This window comes from Eurosta solidaginis, chromosome 5 (genome assembly GCF_040869045.1).
Source record: "Eurosta solidaginis isolate ZX-2024a chromosome 5, ASM4086904v1, whole genome shotgun sequence".
Classification (NCBI taxonomy): domain Eukaryota; kingdom Metazoa; phylum Arthropoda; class Insecta; order Diptera; family Tephritidae; genus Eurosta; species Eurosta solidaginis.
Window position 1 is genome coordinate 41514550 of NC_090323.1, and position 14369 is coordinate 41528918.

The window sequence follows — 14369 nt, forward strand, 5'->3', positions numbered from 1 at the left end:
GATTTTGTAATGCCACGATATTTGTATGCTGCCACGACTTTGTTATAAGAAATTATCTCATTAATTCTCATACATCAGATGATGAATAGCACTGTGATATTGAAATATTTTGAGACTTATTTATGTAATATGGGCAAGTTGCCTTTAACTTTTAGCTTTTATTCTTAGTGGCGGCCACCGTGGTGTGATGGTAGCGTGCTCCGCCTATCACACCGAAGATCCTGGGTTCACGCCCCGGACAAGGCAACATCAAAATTTTAGAAATAATGTTTTTCAATTAGAAGAAAATTTTTCTAAGCAGGGCCGCCCCTCGGCAGTGTTTGGCAAGCACTCCGCGTGTATTTCTGCCATGAAAAGCTCTCAGTGAAAACTCATATGCCTTGCAGATGCCGTTCGGAGTCGGCATAAAACAAGTAGGTCGCGTCCCGCCAATTTGTAAGAAAAATTAAAAAGGAGCACGCCGCAAATTGGAAGAGAAGCTTGGCCTAAATTCTTTTCACAGGTTATCGCGCATTACATTTATTTATATTTATTCTTAGCATTAAAAAATTTTATTTCGCTTCGTTTAGCCTTTACTTTTTGTACATATATCCTTTTTTCTACAAAGAAGTTCTGGCAACACTGCTCTAGTATTTTGACATGCGGCGAAAATTAAAACGAAGAGTGGGAAGCAACTGTCAGTAACCACAATCTTTTGTAGCGAGTGTTTGATATCAAACATACGAACTGACGTCTCTTGTTATGTATGCTCTTTGGTAATAGCCCGATTTCTCCTTCTGACTAATTGGAAGGGGTGCTGCTGTCTTGCGAGGATAACGGATTGCGCCTTATAAGCTATCTGGCTCGTGTTCAAGCTAAGTGATGGGAGGCTTATGTTTTAAAAAAGTAACCGGTTTAACAAAAGTATCCGGATCTGAAAAAGTACCCAGTTCTAAAAAGTACCCACTTTCACAAAATTACCCGGTTATGAAAAAGTTGCCGGTTCGAAAAAAGTCGGTTGGGCAAAATTGCCGGTTTCAACCAGGTACTTTTTGGTTCCCGGCCGCTTAGCCTCTGCCCTATTTTGTGCGGGCTAAAGAGGCTACCGCGGTGCCTTTACGATGCACTTCCCCTCAGCCCACAGATCGGCCTACGGAGCTCTGCCTGGTCAAACTCTACCTTCCATTCTGCCACCATGCAGTCAAGGAGGCGGTGGTATGCCGCGAGTGAGACAGCACTCACAGTTCTCAATTCTTATGATGATCCCGCCGAGTGAGCAGCCACCGTAGACTACACCTGGAGGATCCGCCAGTGTAACAAGATAAAGAATCAACCTGCCGTCCCCCGTTTTTGCTACTGCTACGTACTTTGTTACTTACTGCCGCTGCAGCCCAGCCTTGCGACTGCCAATCATATTATCGTAAGAGTAATCTCCCTCACAGTTCGCTCTCAGTATTGGTATGGTTAGAGATTTATAGACCGTGATTTTTTTGTCTGTAGCGCTTTACTTCTCTTTACTCTACTCTAGGCATTGTGAACAATCTATGTTGAAGCTGCTGTAAGGAGCCTTTTTCACATGGAGGATCACGCAGAATTTGGATAACGTGTGGTATTTTCATGACCCTCTGAAGTTAGAAAGGTCTGTTATATAAATGCGTAGAATAAATTGTATTGAAGTGGTTGCCCCGAAGCAAATCGGAGGGCACTCCTAGGCAGGCTACCCAACGCATACTGACCAAAGCATGGCGTTCGCAAACAAAGTGCTGAACACTTTAAATCTCTTAATTGTCACTACAGCTTAGACGACACTTATTCGCTAGCATTCCCATGCATTCGCCATGCACTCCCATCAGACAGTGGGACCGTTAATATCATAATCAAAAGACCGAATTAAGTAAGTAAGTAATTGACCGAAGGCAAAGACAGTTATGATTAATTACTTGCCTAGTTTGCTACTCAATCGTGCGAGCCCATGTTTTTCTAGATTCTTCATATATGGGTTCCAGCTTTCATCTGGCATGAAAATTCTTAGTGAAAACAGTAATGCTTTAGTATTTACGCACGCAACTTTACGAGGTGCAATATCACTTAGCTGGATTGTTCGTCGGCCGCACATGGCCCAGATATCCTACAGAGACCTCGGACCCATATCACAGCTGTGATGCACCGACAGGCCAGTTGGTGCAGCGAAGGTCTGTCATATATTAATACCTACGACTATCTGCTTATGTCCTAGAGAGTTTTGAACGCGGCGTCACTTTCAAATTAAATAGCCACAAATGTAAGATTCTTATATAGCTGCCATCGAGCTGGCTCAGTTTTGGCTTCAAATTGCCCGTGAAAGATGCTACACTTCTTCGAGTCGTTACAGCTGTACTCAAAGTTAATTGAGCACTTATGCGAATAATGCCTAACATTGGTGATCCGAGCGAAGCTACACGTCAGCTATTGTCCACAGTAACCAGCTCAATAATACTATACGCAGCACCAGTGTGGTATGGATCTAAGCGGAGCAATCAAAAAGATATATTAGCAGCGTACCGACTTGCAGATTTAAGAATAGCAAGTGCTTATCGGACGGTGTCCGACGCGAAAAATCCCAGTGGACTTACTGGCAAGCGAAATGGTCGATCTGTATAACACCAATATCGTGCGACCATCTCAAGAAGCCAAGAAAAGAGCAAGGACGCAAACAATAGCTAAGTGGCAAGAACGGTGGGAGGCCTCGTCATGTTCCACTACCCCCGTTTCCTTCAGGAAAGACTCACCTTGTATAGAGTCTTTGGGGAGGAACCTACCACGAGAAATTTAGTATCACAAATGTGCAACAGGAAAGAGTGCTGGACTGCAGTCAGCAAAATTTCATTTATAGTCATGACACGCCTGATGGATGCTGAGAGGGAGCACACAGAAATGCGCATGCGAAGCAGTGGCGATTAAATCGACACTCAGAGCAAATAGCGGGAACCTGGACGTGTCCCTGCGTACAGTAGGCTCTTAAAAAATGAGAAATACGGAACACCACCCTCAAGTAACGAGAAAGTGGTTCCGGGGTGGGCGACGGTTCCAAAACGGGGCTGTTTTTTAGTCTATGGACACACGGTTGCTGCGACGCACAGTGGCGCCTTTTGAGTTTTTTCTTTGCAAAAATCATAACTTTTGAACCAATGAAGATATTTTAAAAATTTAAAACGCAAATGAAAGTTAATTATTTGAAGTTTTATTGTGTGAAAGCTCAGAATGTCACAGATACAAAAATTTTTAGAAAAATGCAAAAACAAAATGTGTTTAGTAAAAAATAAAAAAAATAAAATGAGATTTGTCTTATAATGACGTATTTAAGCATTAAATAAGATAAACTAATTATTTTGATAAGATAGCGTGGCACTGCCCACTTATGATAAAAAGTTGTATCTAAGTAGTCACGTAATCAATAACTACCAAAATTGTAATGACATTCCCCTCTTCAATTTCAATTATTGTTGGTTCTAATTTGGCAATTTGATTTTTTATATCACTCACTGTAGCTTTTATGACTTCCGAAGTCTCCTTCTCGTATTTAAATAATATCGGGCGGCACAATATAGTTGATGACGGACGTGGATTTTTCCAATATTCTGAAGCTTCATCTTTCAGTCGTAATGGAACAATACCATAAAATGATTTCAACTTTTCTTCAGTAAAACTTTGAAGGAGTCGTATAGACGTATGAGCTCATTTTCAGCTGATACTTCGGTTATTTTGGGACTTAGAGGAACTGCTTCTTTCTTGGCTGGAGTAATTTTTTTGTATCCAATATAATATATTTTTTCTTCGTTAAACCGAGATCTATAAATAGCGCCAAAGCTTCTTCGGGAGTGTATTTCCTAGGTAGCGCATTTGGTGGTGTGGGAAAGCTGTTTTTGATCCTCAGCAGTCGCACTGGACTTGCTACCGCAACTGCTTCTGTTATATGAGACTTCACGTTTTCTTCGTCTTTTTATACTCAGTTGAGCAGAGCTCACAAAGTATATTAAGTTTGATTGGATAACGGTTGGTTGTACATATATAAAGGAATCGAGATAGATATAGACTTCCATATATCAAAATAATCAGGATCGAAAAAAAATTTGATTGAGCCCTGTCCGTCCGTCCGTCCGTTAACACGATAATTTGAGTGAATTTTGAGGTATCTTGATGAAATTTGGTATGTAGGTTCCTGAGCACTTATCTCAGATCGCTATTTAAAATGAACGATATCGGACTATAACCACGCCCACTTTTTCGATATCGAAAATTTCGAAAAACCGAAAAAGTGCGATAATTCATTACAAAAGACAGATAAAGCGACGAAACTTGGTAGATGAGTTGAACTTATGACGCAAAATAGAAAATTAGTAAAATTTTGGACAATGTGCGTGGCACCGCCCACTTTTAAAAGAAGGTAATTTAAAATTTTGCAAGCTGTAATTTGGCAGTCGTTGAAGATATCGTGATGAAATTTGGCAGGAACGTTACCCCTATTACTATATGTACGCTTAATAAAAATTAGCAAAATCGGAGAAGGACCACGCCCACTTTTAAAAAAAAATTTTTTTAAGTAAAATTTTAACAAAAAATTTAATATCTTTACTGTATATAAGTAAATTATGTCAACATTCAACTCCAATAATGATATGGTGCAACAAAATACAAAAATAAAAGAAAATTTCAAAATGGGCGTGGCTCCGCCCTTTTTCATTTAATTTGTCCAGGATACTTTTAACGTCATAAGTCGAACAACAATTAACCAATCCTTTTGAAATTTGGTAGGGGCTTATACTAGGTTCAAACACACACCAAATTGGCAATTTATACTGTTTGGGCAATTTATTACGCAATTTGTCATATATAATAAATGGCCAATTTAAAAAAAATTGCGTAATAAATTGTTTCAAACTGCAAATGCAACATTGTAAAGTGTGTTTATTGAGCATATATAAACACCAGTTACGCATGGCTGAACTATAAGGTTGTCTCATTTCATCAGCTGATTTTATGTCTTTCATTTCATTGGAGTAGGGATTGTCAAAAGAAGATGCAAAAATCAAAATGAAACCAAGACATTAAACACATTTTCTTACAACACACAAAAATTTCAAAGTTTTATGTTTTCATTCCATTCCATTCACCTAATACCTACACGCACATTTTGACAGTCTCAACAAAGATATGTTGCTACTGTAGAGATGAGCCAACCAGCTATCAATTTACTATTGTGTAAGCTAAATAGAGTTGTATGAACACCACTCAATTTAAATCGAAATAGCCTTAATTTATTTTTCTGTTTGAACATAGTATTAGATTTTATGACGCTAACTGTTTTCTGTGAAAATGGTCGAAATCGGTTGATGCCATGCCCAGTTTTTATACACAGTCGTCCGTCTGTCCTTCCGCATGGCCGTTAACACGATAACTTGAGCAAAAAACGATATATCTTAACTAAACTTAGTTCAAGTACTTATCTGAAGTCCCTTTATCTTGGTATAAAATATGGCCGAAATCCGACTATGATCACGCCCACTTTTTCAATATCGAAAATTACGAAAAATTAAAAAATGCCATAATTCTATACCAAATACGAAAAAAGGGATGAAACATGGTAATTGGATTGGTTTATTGGCGCGAAATATAACTTTAGAAAAAACTTTATAAAATGGTTGTGACACCTACCATATTAAGTAGAAAAAAAAGAAAAAGTTCTGCAGGGCGAAATAAAAAACCCTTAAAATCTTGGCAGGTATTACATATATAAATAAATTAGCGGTATCCAACAGATGATGTTCTGGGTCACCCTAGTCCACATTTGGTCGATATCTGGAAAATGCCTTCACATATACAACTACCACCACTCCCTTTTAAAACTCTCATTAATATCTTTAATTTGATACCCATATCGTACAAACTCATTCTAGAGTCACCCCTGGTCCACCTTTATGGCGATATCTCGAAAAGGCGTCCACCTATAGAATTAACCCTCACGCCCTTGTAAAATACTCATTAACACCTTTCGTTTGATACAAACATATTCTAAAGTCACCCCTGGTCCACCTTTATGGCGACATTTCGAAACGGCGTCCAGCTATAGAACTAAGGCCCACTTCCTTTTAAAATACTCATTAACACCTTTCGTTTGATACCCATATTGTACAAACAAATTCTAGGGTCACCCCTGGTCCACCTTTATGGCGATATCTCGAAACGGCGTCCACCTATGGAACTAAGGATTACTCCCCTTTAAAACACTCATTAACACCTTTCTTTTGATAGCCATATTGTACAAACAAATTCTAGGGTCACCCCTGGTCCACCTTTATGGCGATATCTCGAAACGTCGTCCACCTATGGAACTAAGCATTACCCCCTTTTAAAATACCCATTAACACCTTTCATTTGATACCCATATCGTACAAACGCATTCTAGAGTCACCCCTAGTCCACCTTTATGGCGATATCTCGAAAAGGCGACCACCTATACAACAACCACCACTCCCTTTTAAAACCCTCATTAATACCTTTAATTTGATACCCATATCGTACAAACGCATTCTAGAGTCAACCCTGATCCACCTTTATGGCTATATCCCTAAATGGCGTCCACCTATAGAACTATGGCCCACTCCCTCATAAAATACTCTTTAATGCCTTTCATTTGATACACATGTCATACAAACACATTCCAGGGTTTCCCTCGGTTCATTTTCCTACATGGTTATTTTCCCTTATGTTGTCACCATAGCTCTCAACTGAGTATGTAATGTTCGGTTACACCCGAACTTAACCGTCCTTACCGGGTACCGCTAATTTATTTATATATGTAATACCACGAACAGTGTTCCTGCCAAGATTCCAAGGGCTTTTGATTTCGCCCTGCAGAACTTTTTCGTTTTCTTCTACTTAATATGGTAGGTGTCACAACCATTTTATAAAGTTTTTTCTAAAGTTATATTTCGCGTCAATAAACCAATCCAATTACCATGTTTCATCCCTTTTTTCGTATTTGGTATAGAATTATGGCATTTTTTTCATTTTTCGTAATTTTCGATATCGAAAAAGTGGGCGTGGTCATAGTCGGATTTCGGCCATTTTTTATACCAATACAAAGTGAGTTCAGATAAGTACGTGAACTGAGTTTAGTAAAGATATATCTATTTTTGCTCAAGTTATCGTGTTAACTGCCAAGCGGAAGGACAGACGGTCGACTGTGTATAAAAACTGGGCGTGGCTTCAACCGATTTCGCCCATTTTCACAGAAAACAGTTAACGTCATAAAATCTATGCCCCTACCAAATTTCAAAAGGATTGGTAAATTTTTGTTTGACTTATGGCATTAAAAGTATCCTAGACAAATTAAATGAAAAAGGGCAGAGCCACTCCCATTTTGAAATTTCCTTTTATTTTTGTATTTTATTGCACCATTACTGGAATTTCATCATGATATCTTCAACGACTGTCATATTACAGCTTGCAATACTTTTAAATTACCTTCTTTTAAAAGTGGACGGTGCCGCGCCCATTGTCCAAAATTTTACTAATTCTCTATTCTGCGTCATAAGGTCAACCTATCTGCCATCGCTTTATTTGTCTTTGGTAATGAATTATCGCATTTTTTCAGTTTGTCGAAATTTTCGATCTCGAAAAAGTGGGCGTGGTTATAAGCACTATTTGGGTTTTTCGTTCTCAGGCTTCGAGAACGGTTTGTGGTAGATTTAACAGTTTTCGGTCTCAATTCAAGAACGGTTTGTGCTTGATCATTGGTGGGAGTGGGAAGGTACCATTTATTTATTTATTTTTTATTAATAAATAATTTCTTTGTCATTAATACAAAATATTAATAAAAAAAATTATTATTAAAATCCAAAATTGCATTTTTTCGTATATTTCTCTTATCAAAAGTTCTTCTCATTTGATGATGCAATCTGAATATATATTTAAAACATTTCATAACAACTTTGAGAATTACCTGTGCATATGTGAATGGAACTGAACGAAAAATAAGAGTTAAAAAATTGAATATAAAAAAATTGTTTTAAAACACTTCAGAGTTCGACGGTGATCGAACTCGCGCCACACGATCGCAACCGCAACATCATAGGCCACTACAACTGCTTGATAGTTTGTGCCAAATATTATATTTAACATTTCAGTGCCCGCAAATTGCCACGTTTTTTTTCTTGTACTTAATTTAAGAACATTGTTATCATTAATAGAACATTTGTTCATATTAAGACCAGCCGTTCTCTTTTCCAGCAAATGGTTGTCAGTTCAAGAACAAGGTTGTTGTTTTGAGAACAGGTCGTTCGTTTTTCAAGAACAAAAAAGTAAGAACATGAAAAGATTGAATTTAGTCCGGTGGTGCTGGATTTTAGAACGGTGTTTTTCTCTGAGTGTACAACAATTGTGCTATTGCTGTTTTTAAATGCGAAAAATGTTAGAAAAAGTAGCAACCAGTGGGAAAAATAATTTCACTTGCAAAGTGAACACCGCAACAAAAGCAAATGTCAAATTCTTCTTCTTATGATTTGCTTGTAACAAAATTTCAAATATCAGCGCCTTACTCACTGGCTGTCACAGTTCCCCGGATATATCAATCGTGAGCGCAGTACTCGTAAACTGCGTCAATTGGCAGCCGATGGTAACATTGGCATCCGACCACCTGCCTATACTTATTTCGCTCGATCGTACCACCGACTTCATCGTCACAGAAAAACGCATTTTCATAAACTTTAAAAAAGGAAAGTGGGACGCAAATCCTTTACAAACCACTGCTGCCCTCCCTATCCCGACTAACGCCCGCCAAGGGAAGCGTGCTTTCCGCAAGGTCATTGAATCCGCCTCGGCTCGCTTCATTCCCGCCGGTAGAATTCCCTAAATTCGGCCCCACTTCCAGGCGGAGGCCGTAAATTTAGCGAGAGAACGTGACCTTATAAGACAGCTCGATCCCGACGACCCCCAAATAAGTGATATAAACCAACGCATCAGATTGGTTGTGGATGAACACAAGCGGGCGAAATGGGAGCAGCACCTAAGCGGTTGTAACCTCTCTGCCGGTGTAGGTAAGTTTTGGTCCACCGTAAAGTCCCTATCGAATCCGTCTAAGCACAATGACAAAATTTCCATCGCCTTTGGCGATAAAGTGCTGTCGGATGCGAAAAAGTGCGCGAGTGCTTTCTGCCGACAATATATAATGCATTCTATGGTCGACAAAGATAGACGGAGGGCCAACAGACGCGCACATAAACATAAATTCAGCGCGTCTCCAATTACCATCACCGCCAAAGAAGTTGAGGACACCATCGGTCATACTAAACCATCCAAAGCAGAGGGCCCAGACGGCATAGCCATGCCGATGCTTAAAAGCATAGGGAAACAGGATTTCAAATATTTAGCACATGTCTTCAACCTGTTCTTTCCACCTTTGTCATTCCCGAAAAATGGAAAATGGCCAAGGTGGTCCCGCTACTAAAGACTGGGATACCAGCAAACATACATAGGAGAGTCATATCGCCCAATATCTCTCCTATCGCCAGTAGCCAAGACGCTTGAAGCCATTTTGCTCCCCTAATTCAAAGCAAATTTGCAGCTAGCCTGTCATCAGCATGGCTTTAGAAAACTCCATGGCACCATACCGCGCTAAATGCCATTATCACCCAGATAAATTGCTGTTTAAATCAAAACCTCCACCATAGAACATTACTCGTTGCACTAGACCTATCAAAAGCTTTTGATACGGTTAACCATGGCACGTTACTGCAAGACCTGGAAGGGTCTACCCTTCCCCCATGTCTTAAAAGGTGGACCGCAAATTATCTGGGAAACAAAACATCAAAATCAAGAAGAATTAAACAAGGAGGGTCACAGGGTGGTGTCCTATCCCCACTTTTGTTTAACTTCTACATATCAAAGCTACCTTCGCCACCAGAAGGAGTTACTATCGTTTCCTACGCCGATGACTGCACAATAATGGCCGCAGGCCCAGGCCCACAGATCGATGAGCTTTGCAACAGAATAAACGGCCACCTCCCTGATCTCTCCAATTTTTTCGCCTCGCGAAACCTGGCATTATCACCGACTAAATCCTCCGCGACCTTATTTGCAACATGGACTTTCCAAATGTCAACCATTTTGAACATCCATGTCGATGGCACTACGCTACCGACTGTCCTACACCCCAAAATCTTGGGTGTGACCTTTGATCAGGATCTAAATTTTGGTGAGCATGCAGCCGCAAACCGAAAATTCAGAGCCGTAATAAAATCCTCAAATCTTTTGCTGGCAGTACTTGGAGAAAAGACAAAGAAACGCTCATTACCACTTACAAAGCAATTGACCAGCAGATTGCATGCTACGCGTCTCCTATATGGTCGCCAAGCATAAAAACTACTCACTGGAAGAAGCTAAAGGCCCGCCAAAATGTTGCCTCCGAACCGCCACGGGCTGTCTTCTTATGTCCCCAGAACAACATCATACATAATGAGGAGAGAATACTCCCCATCAGGGAGAGAAATGAGATGCTAACCAAACAGTTCTTGTTGAATACCCAGAAACCTGGGCATCCCAACAGACTTCTGATTGTTGAACCAACGCAAAGGAGTCATCTCCGTAAGCGTTATGAGGAAATACGGCGCCTGAGAACTCAGCCGTATGAAGCCAAAAAACACAAGCAGGTCCTCAGTGAACTCCGCAAACAGCCGTCGGACCTTTATGCCAGGAATTGCCCTGTGAATCCAGTACTCAAAGAACAGTACCCTAAACTAGCGCAAGAGGAACGCATACTCCCCAGGGAAATGCGAGTCACTCTAGCTCAACTTAGATCTGGATACTGTAACAGGTGAAACTCTTACCTATCCAGGATCAACCCCGACATACAAATTAAATGCCCCGCTTGCAATGTGTCCCCACATGACACCAACCATCTCTTTAATTGTAATGTGGAACCAGCGCCTCTCATTATGGTCCACCCCTGTTGAAACAGCAAGTTTCCTTGGACTCCCGTTAGAGGATATTGATGACAATTTGTGATCGGTCGCACCTGTTGGATGGGGCGAAACACTGGTACAACAACAACAACAGGAACTTGGTTGCCAGCTAATGTGACAGGATTCAGAAAGGGTAGGTAAGGCTTACAAATGGAGAAGTTATAAATTTGGCTGGGAACGCCTTGAAAGCACTCTTAAGGTACCAGCCCGATCCACTGGGGAAACTTTAATATGACCACGTCCAATATTCTAGGTCAAGCAACCCCCGATATATATATCCTTAGGAGATTGTTCCCTACCAATTGGTAGGGTGCTGTTTGATGTAAGTTGTCCCGTCACTTGAACCGCCAACGGATCTTCGATATGGTACGCTCAGCATACGCCACTATCTATATGGAAATGTTATTTTAAAAAATTTTATACACCTTTACTGTTAGTTCTGTGGATTATACATTCATTTATTTATATCGCTGAGCAGGTATTCCATTATAAATAAACGTATTATACGCGATATATCTTCCGTAGCTTCGTAATCAATTTTTGACTCGTTATCTTCTTCAGTATACCATACGCTTGGGTGTTGCTTTGGTGATAGATGCAATATTGGTACGTCCTTTTCTATGAATGGCGTATGATCACCCTTCAAACGATGAGGACGTATTGAATCAGTTTCAAAGTAATGCTTTGGTTTTCTGCAACGATATAACTTATTGGCAAATGACAAACGCTCTTCCAACGCTGTAAAACGATGAAACCATTCATCAGTATTTGCAAAGAAACTATGAAATGTTGTATCGGCTAAACCAATCATATCCAATGATACTAATATATCCAATTTATTCAAAGTACGATCCAATTCCCAACGCCTAGCTAAACGACGCGCCCCATAAGGGAAACGGGTCCCGTCATAGAACTGTGGAGGCTCGTGTCCATCAAAGAAAATAAACATTAAACTGAGTTCTTTTCTACGAAACTGTTGGAGCTCGTTTTGTAAAACTTTCGCGATATTAAGTAGCATAGCGCATGGTACTGCGTGTATAGCGCCAAGAAATGTAGTATGTTCTCCAAATCTGCTATCATAGTGGCAGGTTAGCACTAGATACCGATCCGCATGTGGTTTGAGTGTTGCAATTATGTTATGAATATGTACAGTGCCCAAACTAGGAAGTGACTTATAAAATTCATCCCACTCAAAAGACCATCCCATGTCCTGTATACTATGACTGATGTAGTCGCGTACTCGCGCATTTTCCGTTGTACCAGCCACACGTGGTATAAGTATATTTTTCACTGCATCACGTAAATGGGTCATGTTTTCAAGTTTTCCATATTTTGACAATTGTTTTTCCGATAGGTCATCAATAGGATGCGTCACCTTTAAGTAAATATTTTAGTTAGTGAGTTTCCTAATTTAAACGGTAATAATCTATATTGTTGTCGAGGTCAATGCGCGTCTATTGACACCTCTCTTTATATTTTTGACGCGTATTAGCAGTCGACCCCTGTTCTAGACTTTTACCAAAGTCTCAATGCAACATATTTCATTGATTACACAAGTTTACAAATTCAGGCCAACTTTTGGAAATGAGCAGATAAGAACGATTCTTATCTATATTTGATATGCTGAATTCGAATCTGCATTAAGTTTTTTAATATTGATTCTAGTTTCCGAGTTCTCGCATGATAGCACCATTGTGCTGTTATATCTGCTTTTAAATAGTGGCACTGCTTGATAAGTCATTTCAACTGTAACCGTAAAATAATATAAGTGATTAGAGCAAATAAAAATGCAGACAGTGTTGCAAAGTTGATTCAAAGTGTTTTTGTTACATTTGTGGTTGTTATATAATTAAAAAAAAGTGGCAAAATAATAACAAATGCGCTCAAAGGTGCGTATCTGCACTACTTTGGTTTCAGAGTAGCAGACACTCATAAGTCATGGATACCGAAATTTATTTCAACAGGTAATTGGTATCTTAACTGGGATGCAATCTGGATTCACCAAATTTTGTTGTTTTTTATGCTTGTGGGATAGCCGCGCAACTGAACATCATTATGTGAGAAAAGAATGGCAAAGTCGTACTCAAAATGAGCCTGGCCAGCAAAACGTCTCCGCTGAACCACTTGTAAATCCACAAGACATTTTCCTGCCACCTTTTCACATTAAACTAGGCCTTATAAAGAACTTCGTCGAAGCATTGAACCGTGAAGGGCCGGCTTTTTAGTACTTAGTTAAGTTGTTTCCTAAGTTGTCATATGCAAAAATCAAAGAAGGAATATTTGTCGGACCTGATATTAGAAAATTAATGACTCATAAAAAATTTACTAAATTTTTAACACGCGATGAAGCAGTCGCATGGACATCTTTGCAAAATATCGTTCACCACTTTCTTGGTAATAACAAATCCGCTAATTTTAAAGAAACTATTGGCGATATGTTGGAAAATTATCGAAAGATTGGAGCTAGAATGTTTCTAAAGATGCATTTTCTGCATTCCCATCTCGATTTTTTCCCCGAAAACTTGGATGATACGAGCGACGAACAAGGAGAACGGCGACACCAAGATATAGCCAACATTGAAAGACGATACCAAGGATTTTGGAATAAAGGCATGATGAGTGACTACTGTTGTACTCTAATACGCGAAACAGATACTAAACAATACAAAAGACAAATTTCACCAATCTTCATTTCTGATTTGTTACTTTTAAGTTAATAAAATGAATATTATTTGACAAAAATCTTTAAAAATGAATTTATTGACTGTATTAAAAACCAGAATCAATCTTAAAAAACGTAGTGAAGAATCGGATTCAGCATCATAAATTGTCTTACAAACCACTTTTAGTTGCCTGGATCCAAAACCGTGTATACTTGTGTTATTACCTGAAAGTGGCGTCCCACAAGAAAGTCAGCACAGAAACATTGTTTAACACATACACTGATGCTCAGTATGAAGAAGGTGATAAAATTTGAGCTGCCTGCCATATTGAAGCTTATTTTTTCTTAAATAGTTTTAAGTACTTATGTCACAGTTTAAAATGGTTAACTAAACTTGCTATTTTCTTGAATTATAAGAAGCTAGATGGTTGCCCCACAGAAGCAACAAGTCGTTTGTCTAGACATTTCTGTATTTTTCATTTTTATAACGTGTTTTTCATTGTGTTACTCACATGTCTGTTTATTTTTTAGTATTCGTATGCATATTGCTTGTTTGCTTGTTATCGTTTTTTAGGTTTATAGCTAGTAGCTATTAGCTACATATGTATGTATGTTCTTCTTTAACACCGCTCATAGTGTACCACGTATCCGCAATGATACAGTTTGCTTACTATATCAAATATTTTTATACTCAGTTGAGCAGAGTAAATTTTGAGGTATCTTGATGAAAT

General features: G+C 39.2%; 2 protein-coding genes across 2 annotated transcripts in view; both read right to left on the reverse strand.

The window, feature by feature from the left end:
• LOC137233967 (sulfotransferase 1 family member D1-like) overlaps positions 1 to 14369 on the reverse strand; it is a 126280-nt gene that overhangs the window by 21429 nt on the left and 90482 nt on the right. The window lies entirely within an intron of this gene.
• LOC137233730 (glutaminyl-peptide cyclotransferase-like) lies at positions 11403 to 14104 on the reverse strand. Its single transcript, XM_067757053.1, has 2 exons — positions 13864 to 14104; positions 11403 to 12351 (listed from the first exon to the last, which is right to left on the reverse strand). The coding sequence occupies exons 1-2, from the start codon at positions 13963 to 13965 to the stop codon at positions 11431 to 11433; spliced, it is 1023 nt and encodes a 340-aa protein (XP_067613154.1). The 5' UTR covers positions 13966 to 14104; the 3' UTR covers positions 11403 to 11430.